Source organism: Acanthopagrus latus, chromosome 14 (genome assembly GCF_904848185.1).
Source record: "Acanthopagrus latus isolate v.2019 chromosome 14, fAcaLat1.1, whole genome shotgun sequence".
NCBI classification, from domain to species: Eukaryota; Metazoa; Chordata; class Actinopteri; order Spariformes; family Sparidae; genus Acanthopagrus; species Acanthopagrus latus.
Genome location: NC_051052.1, coordinates 5842132 through 5859699, shown reverse-complemented (window position 1 = coordinate 5859699; position 17568 = coordinate 5842132). Strand labels below are relative to the sequence as shown.

The window sequence follows — 17568 nt, the reverse complement described above, 5'->3', positions numbered from 1 at the left end:
ACTTTCAAATACGACTGTTATTATCATTATTATCGTACCTATTATTATGCATTCTTGTCAGATTAATGTGATGCATCTATCCTGGGGATTCTGGGTTGTACTCGGAATTCCAGCTGGGCTGCACACACAGTCTCCCTTTCTCTCTTTCTCTTTCTCTGTCTCTCTCTCTCTCTCTCACATGCACACACATTAACGCATTGATGTCGCATTTTTCTGGTTAAGGTTGTATAATATCGACATACCAGCCGCTCACACAGCTCAGTCGCAACACCCAGCTGGCTCAGTGACAAACCTTAAAAACTAAAGAGGAATCTTGTTTTCTTTTTTTCTTTTTTCTAAGCCCTTATTAAAATTACAGAGATCATCAACATACCCTTCACATTAAAAACCCAAATTCAAGGCTGTCGTTACGGTTGGAAAAATGCAGAAATTTCAAGGTCACATAAAAGAAAAAGTCTAAAAGCATGACGTGTGTGTCTGCCCATTCATGGACACACACAGGATTGTCAGAAACGCTGCCCACTGCCTTTCGGTCTTTGACTTAACATCAATTTAACTTGCCCCCCCACATGGGTATTAAACATATGCAGTTCCCGCTTCTGCCTCATGCTGTGTGAGCTTGGAGCGCTTTTACGTAAGAGGAACATAAGTATAACATCTTGCAGTAACGGGTCAGCTAATCTCAAATTAATAACCCCAGAAGGGGGGGGGGGGGGATAATCCGCAGGCCTCCAGGACGAAGCATGTCCAGACCTGCTCAGACCTCACAGCCAGTCAAACCTTTAGAGAAATCACTTACTCTAATATGATAAATCACCTGCCAAGTGCGTAACAAAAGGCCCACGTTAAGCTTTGTACTGTTTAAACTAAATCCAATTGTAAGTTAGAAGATTTCCATGTACCTTTTCATGGGCAGTGATCTGACTGTGAAGGGGCATTAATGGAACCTAATGACGCTTTTCCGTTCAGGGAATACACGTTAGTACATCAACATGCCACGGACATGTCAGATAGGTGTCTGCAAACACACAGTGAAGAATCACACACACATTTTCTGGTCTAAAATCAGGGTTGTCCAAACTTTCAGCAAACTCTGGATGCTAGAAACTACTGAGTTGCGATGGAAGCTCATCATTAGTTTGTGTGAGCCAGACTCAATTTCCAAACTGCTCTAAACAACAAGGCACAGGTATTTCACTCCCCAAGCGATTTGAGCTAAATGCTGCCGTCATCTGGACTTCAGCTCCAGTCTGGAAGTTAGCCACGAGGCCAGTTGAAGTCTCTAGCACCCATGCTTGGTGGGCCACACAACGCTGAAGCGATTTAAAAAATGCGGGGGAACTTTACTTGCTCTGAGATAGTTCTGTATCTACATAAATGATGAGTAAATAATAACTGACTTCTAATGACAGTAAAGATTAATTGAAGAACTGAATGATCTGGTGTCCAAAAGTCACCATATGCTATACCACAAAATCCCTCTGTGCCTAATGAGGACCAACATGTCAAATACAGCAAGTTGGCAAAAATACACATGCAACTTCCAGTTACTTGCAAAATAAAGCTTGCCGACAGTTCTGACATATCATGACTTGTCGTGAAACTGTTTTAGCTTGATCAGTCAGCTAAGCACAAAAGGATAGTAAGGGTTTAGGCACCAAAACTACCTGGTTAGGTTCAGACACCAAACTATTTGGTTAGGTTTAGGAATAAATCATAATTTGGGTTAAAACAACGCTCATTTAGGTTACATCATTTAGGTACACTTACTCATTTACGTAACATTCCTTTAAAAAAAGGAACACTCTGGACCTGAACCCCAGTCTCCAGTGTATGGCCCATCCAAAAAGTGACATTAGAGGGGAAGCTACATTTTGAAACTTAACAGCATTAGGCCTCTGAGCAGGCTGCTGTATTCGTCACAGAGACACAGGGTAGCTGTCCAAAACATCTAGAATATCAGAAGTCCTGTAAGGTGACGGAATTACACCATGCAGAATCTGACTAGAAGGTGATGGAAAAAAAAAAAAAATCTTACTGGACCATGCCAGAGTAAACAGAAGACACGTGAAGACTGTTTTTATCAGCCGTGGCCTGGCATCGCTTTGGCTTTTGTGGCACAGGCTGTCGCTCTAACAAACCCTGCTCCTTTTTCGATGCTTTGCTGTGGACTTAACTTGGCGAGAGCAAAGAGGCCTTTCCAGGCATAAGCCACAGCTGTTGGATTAGGCCGAGAACGGAACAAGGTGTTTGGGTTCATAATCAAAGAGGGCCTTGCCAAAGAAAATCTTACAACAATTAAAAAAAAACAAAAAAAACAAAAAACAACTGTAATCGCCAAAAACAATTTCTGCAAACGCTTTCAGAACACATAGAAACTTTACAGCCAGAGAGCATGTGGTTAAAATAAAAGTCATTATAGTAAAGACGAACTGTTCAGACCGCAACCGCAAAAAAAGTTGTTTCTGCTCATTAGCAGTTAAACTGCCAGCATCTTACTCCATTTGATTAAGAGTTGTTTTAATCAGCATGTCTGTCTAAGCACTCAGGAAACATGAGGTAATCAGGGAGTCTGATAACAAGATTAAGTGTCTGACTGCTGATCTGCCATTCACACTGACAATAATCAAAAAAAAAAAATTTAAAAAAAAAAGGAAAGAGAGGTGACATAAGGGAACCGAAACGAAACAAATGGACCGATTAAAAAAAGGACAAATGTAGATGACTAAATAAACACACCAGAAATGGTCTGATTCAGCATTTCAGCCCCTCATCATTGACTCCTGGTCACAGCTTATCAGAAGATAGCAGTCACACAGGGACTGCGGCTTCAATCAGATCTTCGAAAATCGTTCACCCGAGCGTCTTTTTTTTTATTTGTGCTAGTTTTGCAAGTTGAAGCCAAAGTGCTGGGTAAGCAGAGAGGCAGGAATCACTTAAGTGGCTGATGCAACGTCCGTGATAACCAGGCTTTGTACGGAGACGTGTCACGGAGCAGACGTCAATACACGCCGGTAATTCTAGTGGAAGAGAGCCGGTGTTTGCTCTGAGGTCAGACCAGATTTGAGGTTGTGTGGTGACCAGCGACCAGCAGTAATACAGTGTGGTGACACAATCGAATTGATTTCAAATGTAAATAAACTTCTTTGAGAGTTTGCAGCAGCTCCTTTTAAGAATGTACATTCAGGACTGAGCTTCCAGTGTGGGGTTTTGATTTTTTTTTTTTTGTTTTTTTTTTTGTTTTTTTGTTACCCTACCTGCAGATTTACTGACATGATTTTTCTCTATTTAGGAGAAAGTTTACTTGATTTTCAGAGGCTGCAGAAGAATGTGACGCTGGAGTGCCTGAGGTGAGATGTTTCTGTATGAGTACGTATTATATTGTATTGCGAAAGAAAAAAAAAAAAAAAACTCTATACGCCGAAGAAGGGGAAACCGGAACAAGAATTCTGATGGGCGAGGGGCCGTACATTATGGTCAGAAGATAGCATGATAAATAATGCTCTCTGCTTATAATGGATGTATTAAAAGCTGCTGGTCCGTGTCGGTTTGACTGAGGGAGGGGCTTCACAAACATACACACAGAGCAGAGCCCAGAGCCAAACAAGTGGACAAGATGTAGCACAGAGCATACAGCCTCCTCAGTGTTCCTCTCTGATTTGGTTTCAGGGTTTTCTGTGTCTACATCAGGGGCTGATATACCCCCATGAAAACAAAAACACCAGTCAGAAGAGAGGGACCTTTTCTTGAACCCTGACAGTTCTACAGCCGACCGGCCAGCATCTGTCCTAACATGTAAGAGAGGCCCATTGATTATCTCATTAACTCCCATTTATCTGTGGACAGCGTAGGAGATGATCGGTATATAGAATGAACACAGTGGTTTAAGGAAGGCAGATTAAGTCACAGCTGGATCCTGCGTTCGCTGCACCACTCAACAGAGGTTAAACAAGCTTTTAACCTGAGAGATTACACAGAGAGCACACAGACACACAAATGCAAACACACACACACACACAATGTGTTTTATACCAACACACGGACATACAGATATATAAAAGCCAACATAGAAAATGAAAAGAGGACACAACACAAACATTCTACACGTTTTCACCATATGTCTGAATGTTACCCTGATGTGTCTTGATGTGCCTTTATCTGTTAGCCATTAACAAGGCTGTTGCTAGCTTAAAAGTCATAGGCAAGCATCATAAGTAGTGATCGGTATGCTATCAGTTAGCTGTCTCCAGGAGGCTTAATCCATCCTTCATAAAGTGTCAACTAAAATCCTGAATTCATGGAATCCTTGGTGTTCAAGGGTGCACTAGGTAGGTTTGCTAAATCATGGTCACCCTAGGTATTATAGTGTTTACAGTGTTCACCATCTCAGTTAAAGCATTAAACACAAAGTGCAATAGAGGCTGTTACTTGATTATAAGCCAAATTATTGGATACATACAAATCTAGACCTTGACCTGAGCATCAAAATGATCACACTTCATCCCCAGGGGAACATGAATGGCTGTGCCAAATTTCATAGCAATCTAATCAATGATGGTGGAGCCATTTTACTCGAAACTACAAATTTCAACCTCAAATGGAAAGTCAGGGGAATCAACAGACTCTGATTAGCACTCTGCGTAACTGCCATCGCCTTTTGAATTTCTGTTTAGTCTGTCTGACCCGGCCTGACTGCATCCAGCAGATGTTCTGTCCCGCTGCAGCTGGACACAGTACCACTCCAAACACACACACACGCATACACACACACACACACACACACACACTTTGCTCCGAACCCCTGCCACATTCTTGACACAGCCTGGGGTCCCTGGTGTCGTAAGGAAGCCACGTGGGGGCCAAAATCCAGCGTGGCGGTGGGCTGATTATGTAACTTAATTGCTCGGATTGTTTCTTTCTTTTTCTCTGTAGTGAAGTTTTTGTTCTTTTGTTCCTTCTTGGCCTCATCCTGCGCCACCTACTCGTGCCAAACATCCGCCGGTCCTGACATAACAGCAAGGCTCCTGGGCCACCACGTGATTGGCTGACGGACAGCTTGTGAGCACAGAACGGTTCCTCTGAATATCAATGAAGTTACAAGAAAACACAATTAACCGTGACACGCAGGACCTCCTTCATAACACGTCGACACACCTGTCGCTGCTGGTTTTGTCTGAGATGGTGGCTGTTTGGCAAATACCTAATTTAGCAAGTATTAATGGTGTGTTCAGGAACACGTGACCGCACTATTATTGACTAGAACATCGGCTACGACAAAAACACAGCTGTATTCAAAGACTTCAGTCAAGTGTTGTGTGTTACGCGGAACTTTAAGTGTTGATCAAAAACAGTATGCGCTCGTGGGAACATAAAATTAAGTACATGATATGATGAATATCTGTATGCTTTTATATCCTTTTACAGTGGTGAGTGTTCACACAGTTTAATTCAGCTTCGAACCGGGCAATATATTGATATTAAAACACTATCTTGATATGAGACTTTACTGTTTTTGGATATTGTAATATCACAATATGGCATAAGTGTTGTCTTTTCCTGGTTTTAAAGGCTGCATTACAGTAAAGAGATTACCTATGGTAATCCTTTCATTTACCCACTATTTTGTGACAGTAGCAATAGTCATCCCCAACAGCATTGAGGTATTTGGTCAAAAAATATCCTAACGTTTATGACATGCCTTTGAGGAGATTTCAAAACATGAAGCTCAATATATTGCGATATGGCCTCAAATAAATCGTGATATTATTTTAAGTCAATCCTATCTTATGACTGAAAAGAATCTTGGTGTGTGAGACATGAATTCAGACTTTGCTCCATTTCGTGCCCTTGAATTAGCATTACATTGTTTGAATTTCTATGCATGAGTTTCTATTAAAAATGAATTTCTATGCATGAGTTTCTATTAAAAATGAATTTCTATGCATGAGTTTCTATTAAAAATGAATACCCTGCAATAAAAAATATAAAAAAAAAAACAAACATATTTAGCAACTACGACATTTTTCAAAATAAAACAAACAAACTAGTGCTGGACCCTTTTTCGACCACGGACTACTGAAATATACATTCTGAGGAACATTTCATTGCTGGTATTTGGGTTTTCAGCTGGAGCCGGATAACCTGCCGCAATCCCATTCAAATGTTTCTTAGGCTATGACACAGCAGTAAGTACTTCTCACAGCAAATCATTTCATCTGGCATGAAGCAAGTTGACAAGTGAGGGAATTTCAGCCCGCACCTGCCACTTAGCCAGACAAACAACACGTCTGAGCTTCACGGTGATCCTGTTTCTTAATTCCAAAATCCTCGAACAACTCGCACAACAGACACCCTTACCAAACCGCCACATTTAATCTAGAGACAGAAAGATTTAGAAGGAGCTTGCTACTAGAGGAAATCTGATGATGGACAAGACGGCACGTTTTTGGCATCAAACAATTCCAACCCCATCCGTAGAGCTGCAACGATTAGTTTCTTAATCGATCGGTCGATCAAAAGAAAAAGAATCAGCAATTGTCAAACATTTGCTGATTTCAGCTTCTTAAATGTGAGGACATTTTTTGGACGGTTGGTTGGACAAAAGACGCAGTCTGAAGACATAATTGTTGGCTCTGGAAAATTGCTCTGATCTTTTTTTCCGCATTTTACGGACTAAACAATCGATTTATCGGGACGACAATCAGTAGATTCAACAATCTAACCGTCAGTTGCAGCCCTACACTTCTGACATTTCTGCACATTATCACCCAGTATCGCCCCGCAACAAAAACTTCATGTTAATGTCACTTAGTCTTCAAGGCAGCGAAGTAGTTTATTCAACCGGTGAAATCTTGTGAGGATTTGTGCACACTGAGATAATCCGGTTGTTTCCAAAGCAATTTCACGTCTGAGGAACTCTCCAGACACGAGCAGCTCTGAGGCACAATAAGACAGATTTCTCCCACTTTACAGCAGCTCTCGAGGCAAACAATTAAACTGAGCGTGAGCCTGAATGTGCGTCAAGCTGCTCCCTCTTCTCTCGCTGATCTCCATCTCATCAACATGTCGCGACATCTCCTCTGCACACACACAGCTCAGCTGATGATCGGGACGGCTCAGGGCAGGCATTCATCAACAGAGGACAGTGTGCCTTTTGATTGATTCTCGATCTTGCTCTCTCTCTCTTTCTCTCTCTCACACACACACACACACACACACACACACACACACACACAAAACACACCCAAATCCCATCAGGGCACTCCAGCTGTTAGCAGCAACCAGGAGGACCTTCAACAGATCATCTGAAAGTTTTTTTTTTACCGCTGTGTCTGATGTTTACAAGGTATTTAAATGGTTTATTGATATATTTATTGAAAAAAATGAATGAAAAATTACTTTTGAATAAAAAAACATAACATTATCATCAGCAACATGTATGTTATTTTAATGTAAGTTGCAGTTTTTGGCGATGTATCCGTCAAACTACTGCAGGAAGCTGCAGTTTTTACGTGCTTTGAAAGCCTTTCCTTGTACACACTGGTACATTAATCCTTTATAATGTTCTTATAGAGCTCCTAATGTTATTCTATAGAACTCAATGATCTACTGGCTTTTTAACATACTATTTGATACTATTCAATACTATTATAATCATAGACACACATGTCCCCTACAGTGACAAGTAGTTTGACAAGTTTATTTTGTCAATTTTATCCGTAATATCCCTTTAATTCCACCATAAATGTGTAATGTGCTCTTATTTTGAAAAACCCGACTTTCTGTTGGTCGTTACCTTTCTGTTTCTCTACATATGATTACGAAAAAGCATTCAGTTTAGCTTGTACTCACGCTGGTGGGGTGGATGAGCGGTAGGGGAAGCAGGGACAGCGGGATGAACACCACAACGATCAGCTTCCTCGCCTTCCACAGCTTCCTGAACAGATCCATCCTGGCTGCGGCCTCTAGCCTCATGGGTGACCCGGGGATCTGGGTCGGACCGGCAACAACTCAGCAGAACCGGGTGTGAGAGTCCGGGTGGGGGAGGTGAGAGTCTCAAACCACCGCCCGCCGTGGGAAGGAGAAGGAGGGAAGCGGTGTCCTGGGAGCGCGCACAGTTCTCTCTTGGCTGTGCGCTTTTACGCACAGACCGCGGCCGGTGAGCGGACCTGTGTGCGTCTCCGTGAGGTGAGTGCCTGAACTTTCCTTTTCAAGTCTGGACTCAACCTCCGCCGTGTTTGACTCTCGTGCCATGCACCTCACCCGGAGTCCCCCCTTTTCCTCCTCCTCTGCGGGTCTGATGCTGTGTGCAGCGTCAGGTGAGGCTGCAGGCACTTTTATCAGCCTGGATAGGTATGCTAATTGATCAAGACTTTGGCCCACCCTCTTTGGCCGTGTGTCGGCCAATCAGGGATAAGTAAAGTTTGCACAAGTTCGTGTGTGTGTGTGTGTGTGTGTGTGTGTGTGTGTGTGTGTGTGTGTGTGTGTGTGTGTGTGTGTGTGTGTGTGTGTGTGTGCGTGCGCGCGTGCGTAGGCTTTTGCAGCAAAAACTGTCTCTGCAGGCAAAATAATGGAGCTCTGTGGCTGTGATGCCAGATAAAGGACAAAATGGAATCATCTAAGAGGAGGACTACACGGATAGAGAATACTTTAATAGATGAAAAGTAAGAAATAATAATACTATAGCAGATAAAGAAGGCCATGTTGATTATACATTAGGCTATGAAGTGTTTTAGTGTGAAGGCCTGAGTGTGACCTGTGTTATCCATATCATTAATTAATGCTTTACTTGAATATATATATATATATATATATATATATATATATATATATATATATATATATATATATATATATATATATATATATATATATATATATATATTTTTTTTTTTTTTTTTTTTTTTATTATACAATTTTAAAATCATGTAATCCCAGACAGGAATTCTTTACAGTGAAACGAATAGACCCAAGCTGGAGCCTCTGACCTCTGTGGCCTTACAGTGCCCTCTAGAGGATTTACAGAGTCAGTGCAGCAGGTGCATCTCTAAAGACAGGAGCCTAATGGAGGAGAGCCTCTGTTAACATAAATATCTTTTTTATACAAAGCCATATTTTGTGTGTGTGTGTGTGTGTGTGTGTGTGTGTGTGTGTGTGTGTGTGTGTTTTGAATTGATATTGCGTATTCACCAGGGCGAGGGAAGCCCCTAGAGCCGGGGTTAACAATGAGGTTCGACATATTGTTCAATGGAATCTCAGAGGAAATGCATGCCTGTGTGTTTTCAATATAATTCATCCTTATTTCTTTGTTTTAATTAATCCACATGTAATGGTTATGATTTATAAAACAAGACGATGGATGCAACTTACCATCAGTAAGTGAGGGCTAATAGAGTTCAAGCAGTTTATGTAACGCGCGTTTGGCAAAAAAATAAAAATAAAAATAAAAAATAAAAAAACGACGACTCACAGACGAGCCATTTGTGGTTGTACTACGAGATATAGCACAGAATTAACAGTGGCCTGATTCAGATACGGTTGGATTAAACTACTGTTGTTGTTGTTGTTGTTGCCATAGAAAAGCACGTGTTTTCTGAGCTGCTACATTGTGAATCAGTCTAATGCCATGACATCAAAACTAGCATCACAACTGGGTACTGTTCAAAGTACCTGTTCATTTGAGCACCTGTCACAATGATGTCAGCAGTGATGTCACAATGTATTGAGGGCATGTTTGTAAAGCATGCTTACGATCCGTTTTGATCGTGAGTTTAGCTTTAGCAGAAAACCATGTGTAAGTAGTTATCTGTCTCTATCTCTATTTTTTTATCGCCAAGCAAAGTTTGATACTTGACAGTAAGGCTGGTTATGTTGGGGCATTGCAGTTTGGGACACATGTGACCAACCTGTGGCAAAATCTGTACGAGCTTTATGAGCAATGTGCATCGGCGACACACTCCCAGCTTGTGTGTTTGGCTTTGTTTGTCCGCCGTCTTTCGGCACCAAACATTGCATGGTGCCTGGTTTCAGTCTCTTCTACCATCACTGTGATCTCGTCTCTCAAACAGTTTGATTTTGTCCTTTGGCCCACTGCTATTCCTGGCTAAACCCCTCATTAGTGCTTGCATTATATAAAAGGAGAAATCAGTTTAAGTTGATTTGAGATTTATAGATCATGGGTGTGTTAGTTACAGCTCTCAGGATCTGCTTAAGCATCCTTAATGTAAGCTTCTTTTAAAATGTAAGCACATCGTCGGATATGATGTGTTCAAAGTTCACTTCAGGGCCACTTCCCAGACCCCCCCCCAGGACAGGTGCCTGCTCTGCCCGGGTGAAAATCAGTTGGGGTTTTTTCTGCCTTTTTGATGCCATCACCCTCCCCACGATTCAACAGGTGATCTGCCCTTTTTCATACGGGGTTGCCGTCTTCCTTATGATCACTGACTGCACCTCGAACACATCGAGTGTTACATGACAGCGGTGTATGTAAAAGCCATGTGCAGGGCCCTGCGACGGCAAAAAGCTCACACATACCGTAAGCAGTATTTAAACGCACCAAACGACCCAACAGCTTTTCCTCCATTGTGTAATGAGGATTAATTCTTAGCTTCTCGTTCAACAAACAAAAAAAAACCCTGGCTGCCCGGTAAAAGCAATTTCAGGGGATTATCCGCTCAATGTGTGAGCGTGGAGAAGAGGAGGTGACATTTAAAACAAATTACAGTGACAAGTGAACGCACCAAATGTATTACTTCTTGCAGAAATGTTGCTTAAATCACACACACGTTATTTTACCACCAGCGGTTCCTGATTGGTCCGCCAGCTTCACCAATTAAGTTTGCCTTGGTGTGTGTTTTGTGTGTGTGTGTGTGTGTGTGTGTGTGTGTGTGTGTGTGTGTGTGTGTGTGTGTGTGTGTGTCCTCTTCAATTGGACCTTTGAACTTACATAACCCAAACGCTCTCAGCTAATTCTCTCTAAACCTCTTTTGGTCTAACACCATGTGAAACTTTGTCAATGGTTTCACACCTCACACAAGCAGAGCTCCAAATGGTGGCGTACTGAGAGACGGAGAGAGCCGGCCACTTCCCTCAGCAGAGCTGGACGCCAAAAACAGAGCTTAAAGAAGAGGGAATATTGGACTCATCTTTGCCATGAAGCCAGTGATGTGACGAGGACTAAATGCTAATGCTGCTCTGAGTGTAGGCACAAAAGTGTCGGCAAACACTTGAACCCCACATTAAAGTGCTTTTGAGAGCCTTGGGGAGCGCCGCTGAACAAACTCATCAAGGAGGCAGGGCCTGTTGTCGGCTCTAAGCTCGTCACCCTGGAGGAGGTGGCGGAGGACAGGATGCTGGCAGAACTGCTGGCAGCCGTGGACAATGCCTCTCACCCCCTCCACAGAACTCTGGACAAGCCAGACGCTGCAGAAAGGAACGGCACAGGAAGTCGTTCCTTCCTGCTGCCATCAGACTCCAATACACTCAAATAATCCTCTTAAGTTATTATTACTGTTAATACTACACATATCCACTCAAACCTTGTATTTTAAAGCTACTAAAGCATTTTATTGTTTTTTTTTTCATATATATTGTAGAAAGTACCTTATTATATCTATCTACAGGATGAGTACGTAAAACGTGACAGACTACAAATAAAATGGAAAAAAAAGGTGCTGAAAATGATAAGAAACTGCAAGCAGGCAAGCAAATGTGTCAAAAGGCACAAAACAGAGGTGCATAAAAGGTAGATGGCAGACAACCGTACAGGACAACAGGTAGTTAAAAATGCATCAGTGTGTTAAACTAATAAGTAACGCAGCCAGTGTCTGAGAGTGCATGCTAGACCAGTGGACCGCGTTTCAAAACCTGGTGCCTACATTACCCAAAATGCAACTCTGGGTGACATCACAGGAGGAAATGTGCCAGGTTATGTGCAGCTTTCTCTGGAGCCACAGAAGGCTTTATACTACTTTTTGATCAGTAGTACTCACCAGGACTTGTAAACACACTTTAATGTGTTAAATTCGTGCAGTTACCAGGGCTGGGCGATATGGCCAATAGTGTTATCGCGATTTTTTTTTATACTGATCAATGTCGATAATTATCATGATATATTTAACAACAATAATAAGAATGTTGAATTTACAGTTTTGGGAGTATTCGCCTTAGGACAGAAGCCAAAACAGACCAGAAGTTTTAAAAATACACTTATACTAGACTATACTGTTATAGACTGATGTTTGGCAGAGTGTGCTTAGCATCCATAACATTCATTCATTATGTTTGTTTGCTGTTCTTTTACTTTTTCATTTTTTATTGTACTACTCACTCGCTCAGATGGACCCCACGTTAAGCCTTCACATGTCAATAAAATGCACAGACATTTCATAGACAAGAGACTGAGTTTAAGAATAGATATTGAACAAATAGATAACAGTCTCAGTAACATTAAATAAGATGCATGAATGTTACAGTCCAACAGAAGACCAGTAACCACAGAGTCTTTAAAAGGCCACAGTAGGATTTTATATTTTGTAATGGTAAGTACTTTTTCATCCAAACACAGCAGTTTTGTTATCCTAGGTCTGTAGTGCTAACATCGTTCTGAGGCTGCTGCTCAGGTCGTCGATGTTTTTTGACAGCCTCATGATGCGTTCAGCCTCCAACCCAATCACCCTCTATCTTCGCACAATATCTCACAATCACTGTAAATCCACTCTGCTATAGTCCACCTGCGCTCGCCCGTTATAAACATGTATACACTATACTGTGAGCTGCTATCTGTTCGGCCTGACGTGGAGCTGTCCAGTCTGCAGTGGTGCTGAATGCTCTTCATGAGCCACCGGCTTGTTTTCCTCTCCCTCCATGGTAATGTTAAAGAAACATGTTGTACTCATGGTGATTTGAAAGAGGGGTTTGTCAGGAAGCACAAGAGTGTTTAAGGAACAAAAAAAAAAACCTAATATGTGTGAGTAAAGGTGCTCAAATGAAGAGGAGCTAAGATCAAGTTGCAATGTCATCTAATCACCACAAGATGGTGCTGCAGGCCTCAGTGTCTGAGTTAAAGCTGAGATGACTGCTTGGTACATCACATCAAAAATGTAAATCCTGAACAAGCTTTGATTCATGGAGCCATGAGTCTTCTCACTGCAATGGACTGAAAGAATATTCATTTAAATTTCATGAATGTATGAGCTGTAGTTTTATATATACCAGGTTTATCATGAGGGAAAGAGCAGAGTTTGAAAAAAGTTAAACTGCCTTCATTGGCAGACCACATGATGCTTTTAGTGCCATTATTTTACTTTAGTTTTAAATGGAAGCCCAATGGGGACATTATTAAATTAATACTTATTTACATTTTAACATATTCATTTTCAAATTGTCCCCAAAGAAGCATCCTGATGTGCTAAAATAGGCCAATTTTAATTCCTATGATTGTATATGGAATGAGTGATTGAAAGAAAATGAATACAACTGAAATAAAAAAATAAAAAAATCTTTAAAATGCAAATGCAGTTGAGCTGGGGTTTTGCTCATTGCATGTGAATTTCTTCCACTACCACATTTTTGTCGAAATTGAAAGAAAACTTCCTACTTCAGTGTAAATGCAATAGACTAGATGAGCTGTCGCAGACTGTTGAAAAATAAAAACATATATTTTTAATGCTTACACAAATAAAGGATTATACCCCGTTGTTTATTTTACTTTCTACTGATTTAAATTTTCAAAGTCGAATTTAAGCTACGTCGGAGCAGCTTAAAGTTTAATATAAAACTCCCTGACCACTGTCATCTTAAAACTGTTATAAAATTGCATTTCTAATTTTCATATTGTCCCCAAAAGAGCGACAGGTGTGTGCAAATGAAATACACTGGGGGGCGCTGTTTTGCTTATGACATTTGAATGTTGTTTGCTGCAGAGCAGGTTAAGTCACTGGCAATTTAATGTGGAACAGCTTTTCTATTTTAATTTCAATATAGCTATAGACAAATGCCAAAACAAGTATATGAAAATTACCATTCAAAATGAATTATTTCATTTTAATGACATTTAGATTTACATTACCATTTGAGTTAAAACTCTTTATAAATAACTATATATATATATATATATATATATATATATATATATATATATATATATATATATATATATATATATATATATATATATATATATATATATATATTAAAAAAAAAATAATCATTTATAACCTCTTGAATTTAGATGTTTTTACCACTGTGCTGGTCGTCTCTGGTGCTGCTGACGGAGAGGAGGAAGCTGTTTCCCTCTGGATTACAGCTTAGTGAAAGACCTGAAATGTAAATAGAGAACGTGATGCCAGATTGCAGCGAACCTTGAACTCAGATTAGGAACCGCATCCAAAACGCATGAGACAAACACACACACACACACACAGTTCAGATTGGGAAACAAATCTAAATCCACAGAAGTCGGCCGCTCGCCAGTTTCAGGAGAACTTTTAATCTTTTGACATTCAGCCCTCACAGAAGCAGGACGGGTTGTACTTTATACATTTTTTCATCCTCTTCAGGTCTAGTTTTTGCCGGGTATTCTGAATGTGGGTTTTGTCTTCTATTTTTATCAGTTTATGCTTTGTAAATCCACTTTTTCCCACTTTCGGCATCTAAAACTGGAGATGGTATCTAAAAGACCTGGGTGTACACATGCTGCTGCCCTCTCATTGACCTTTTCTCAGAACGATGCCCACTGACCACTTCATTACTGACTGTTGCTGCAGCCAGGTCCCCGCAGCGTCGATCGGAGGGAAGATCAGACGAGCTCCGGGAGTTCCTGACGTCTCCTGGCGGGCCTCGAGCAGTGCCGCTGCACGTTTATCTGTCCGACTGTTTGTTCCTAATCTGCCACCTCCCAAATTAACACCAAAGCTGCAGGGAGTCGCCCAAAGCTCGGACCTTCCCTTAAATCCTTAGAGAACAGATTTACATGCAGTTCACTGCTTCTGTCTGCAGATTTGAGCCGTAATCTTGCACGTGTGGGGAACCGGAGGACTGGCGGCGTGGAAGCAGAGACCTTAAACTGCTGTTTTCTGTTCTCTGCATCCAGATTTTTCTTTTCCCTCCTGTTTTTTTCCCCCCCCCGCCGCTGTGATGACCCAGTTTCCTCATGGAGATCAATAACTTCATCTTATTTCATCCTTCACACTTAACTTCGGTGATGGAAGAGCGCCATTTTTAGGCGGCACTTCAATTCTCAGCTTCCCCTACAAACAAACGCATAATTATCCGCGAGGCACGTGACTCTCCTCACGGATGTAACGAACAAGACACCTCAGGGAGCGCTTAAAGACGGGCAGCGGTTTTCTTGTGAAGGATTACTCGCCAGCTGCTTCAGGGATTTGAACCAGCCACCCACGAGCCCTGACCCCCTGCCCTCTAACATCCCCTTCCTCTTGTTGTGTGACCTCTGCGTCGCTCCTCCCGGGGGTCGAAAACGTGGTCGTGGAATCGGAATAGCAAGACTTAACTTCACGGCGCTCAACAGAGAAACATGAATCCAATCAGTGGAGACCCCTCGATCGACAGTACCCACCACCGCGCCGCAGTGAGACCCTGAGAGCCCTTTACCGCTCGCTGTGACGATGTTGTGGACGCGAGAGTTATGAGCGGAGTTCCGGAGAAGAAAGAAGGCCCGGCTGGAAGCCCTGAAAGAGATTTAGCCTGAAAATAAAAAAACACGACAAAAGGCTGAGCGTGCAGTATGAAATAAGTCACGAAGGCGCGCTCGGAAACAACATTCGTTTCCCCCCCGATTACCTTGAACTAGACTGAACCGGAATTTTAAAAGCCAACCAACACTTGCACACTGGTCCTCCTTTTCGATCAGTTCCACCAGTTGTTTTGTGTGTGATTTAATTATACATCAGAGCGTGTGATAGACTTGTGATGTACCAGCAGGGGCTAACATGACCATGGAGGGAGATGGCATCAATTTCATGGGACCGCGAGGCCAAACACAACAGGCAGATGTGATCAGTTCAGGGATTTAACGGGGAAGTTGCAAAAGCTTTAGCGTCACAAGGAGTTTGAACATGCAAATGCATCAAAAAGGGAGAGAGTTAAGTCCAAGGGTCAGACACAGAGGCAGGTAGCGTCTTCGTTCCCCACATTGTCCTCGTGGACGATCTCCAGTGTCCTTTAAATGCACTCGGTGAGAGGCTTTTAGAGGAGCTTGCATTGAGTAAACACCGGTGGGTGATCTCTCTCTCTCTCTCTCTCTCACGTCCTCGCCGAGACGCGTTCGCATAATGAGAAGGATCCGTAGAGACAAGCTGCGAGGACAGACATTTGTTACTTATTGAATCCTGCTCTGTATTCAGAATGGACGCGCAGTTCCCTTCACAAAGGCCTGCGTCCACCAGTTTCACTAAGAGCTGGCAGACCAGGTGAGTTGATGTGGTCGACACTATCAATCATTTAGAGTCGACTTTCAGGGCCCTCAGTGAATTTAAGGCCACACGTACTCTCTTTTTAGCTTTGTTTCTGGTCAGCTGTTTGCGTCTGGGCAAGTATATAGTTAGCTTATCAGAGCTATATCATGTATGGGTAATAAAACCAAAAACAATGAGCTGAAAGACACTACCTCTTTTACATCATCTGGTGCAGCTTTAAAGGTGCTCTTCTGAGTTTTGGAGGAGACATTTTAATGAGAAGAGAAAGATCTTCACTGACTTTTTTTTTTTTTTTTTTTAAATATCAATTATTTCTAAACAATATAAATAAATAAACTGACCTTAAAAGGACAACACAATTTCATACCCTCTTACTCTGTTTTTATGTGGCGGACCCTGCCACCTTTCCAGCTTCAAACAGTTCTGGGGACCTTATTTACCTCAGAGAACAGCTTGTCTATTCACTTAGAGAAAAAATAAATATTTTTAAGTTAAAATCTGTTTAATCACCTCATTGATATTGTCAGTTTTTAAGGTTTGAATTTCCTCTCCAAAACTACATTGTGCCCCTTTAATCAGCGTAGGGTTTAGTGCAGTGGTGTCAAACTGATCCAGTAAAGGGCCATGTGGCTGGAGGTTTTCATTCCAACCAAGCAAGAACACACCTGATCCAAATCAGGTGTGTTCTTGCTTGGTTGGCTGATCCACATGGCCCTTTACTGGATCAGTTTGACACCACTAGTTTATTGGCTGTTTTTTAAGGCTTAGTTTTAGTTTGACCCATATGCAGAGATCGGAGACAGAAGTGCAGTCCAAACAGTGATTTTACTTACAAAATTACTATGTTTGTAGTGGGAGGTTCCAAAAAAGCACAGGCGAGACTGCCGCCTGGGCAGAGAGACGCCGGGGGAATCGAACATGACAGAACAATCTGGCACTAGAGTGGTGTGAGAGACCAGGGTTATATAGCAGGAGGTGATGAGCTGATGACTGTCAGCTGTCCTCTTTCTGCACACACACACACACACACACACACACACTGGGAAGCACAAGTGAAGGAAAAGAGGGGGAGGCAGGAAAAGAAACATCAAGCACATACAACACAAACCCCTGGCTGCCGCAGCCTAAAGTA

The 17568-nt window shown here is 41.9% G+C and overlaps 2 protein-coding genes across 5 annotated transcripts in view; one reads left to right on the top strand and one right to left on the bottom strand.

Annotated features, from left to right (window-relative positions):
• slc13a4 (solute carrier family 13 member 4) overlaps positions 1 to 17364 on the bottom strand; it is a 32890-nt gene extending 15526 nt beyond the window's left edge. The window contains exons 1-2 of one of the 2 annotated variants that reach the window (XM_037121013.1): positions 17270 to 17364; positions 14218 to 14318 (exon numbers count right to left, since the gene is read on the bottom strand). Coding sequence is in view for 1 of the 2 variants with exons in the window: in XM_037121011.1 (XP_036976906.1) it covers positions 7852 to 7974 (123 nt within the window). In the remaining variant the exon portion in view is untranslated. Of the gene's footprint in view, positions 1 to 7851; positions 7975 to 14217; positions 14319 to 17269 lie in introns of those variants that run through there. The other variant, XM_037121011.1, reaches the window with a different exon arrangement.
• zgc:162331 (uncharacterized protein LOC793007 homolog) overlaps positions 7253 to 17568 on the top strand; it is a 35413-nt gene continuing 25097 nt past the window's right edge. For all 3 annotated transcript variants that reach the window (XM_037121024.1, XM_037121023.1, XM_037121025.1), the window contains exons 1-2: positions 7253 to 7345; positions 7933 to 8187. The gene's annotated coding sequence lies outside the window, so the exon portion shown is untranslated. The remainder of the gene's footprint in view (positions 7346 to 7932; positions 8188 to 17568) is intronic.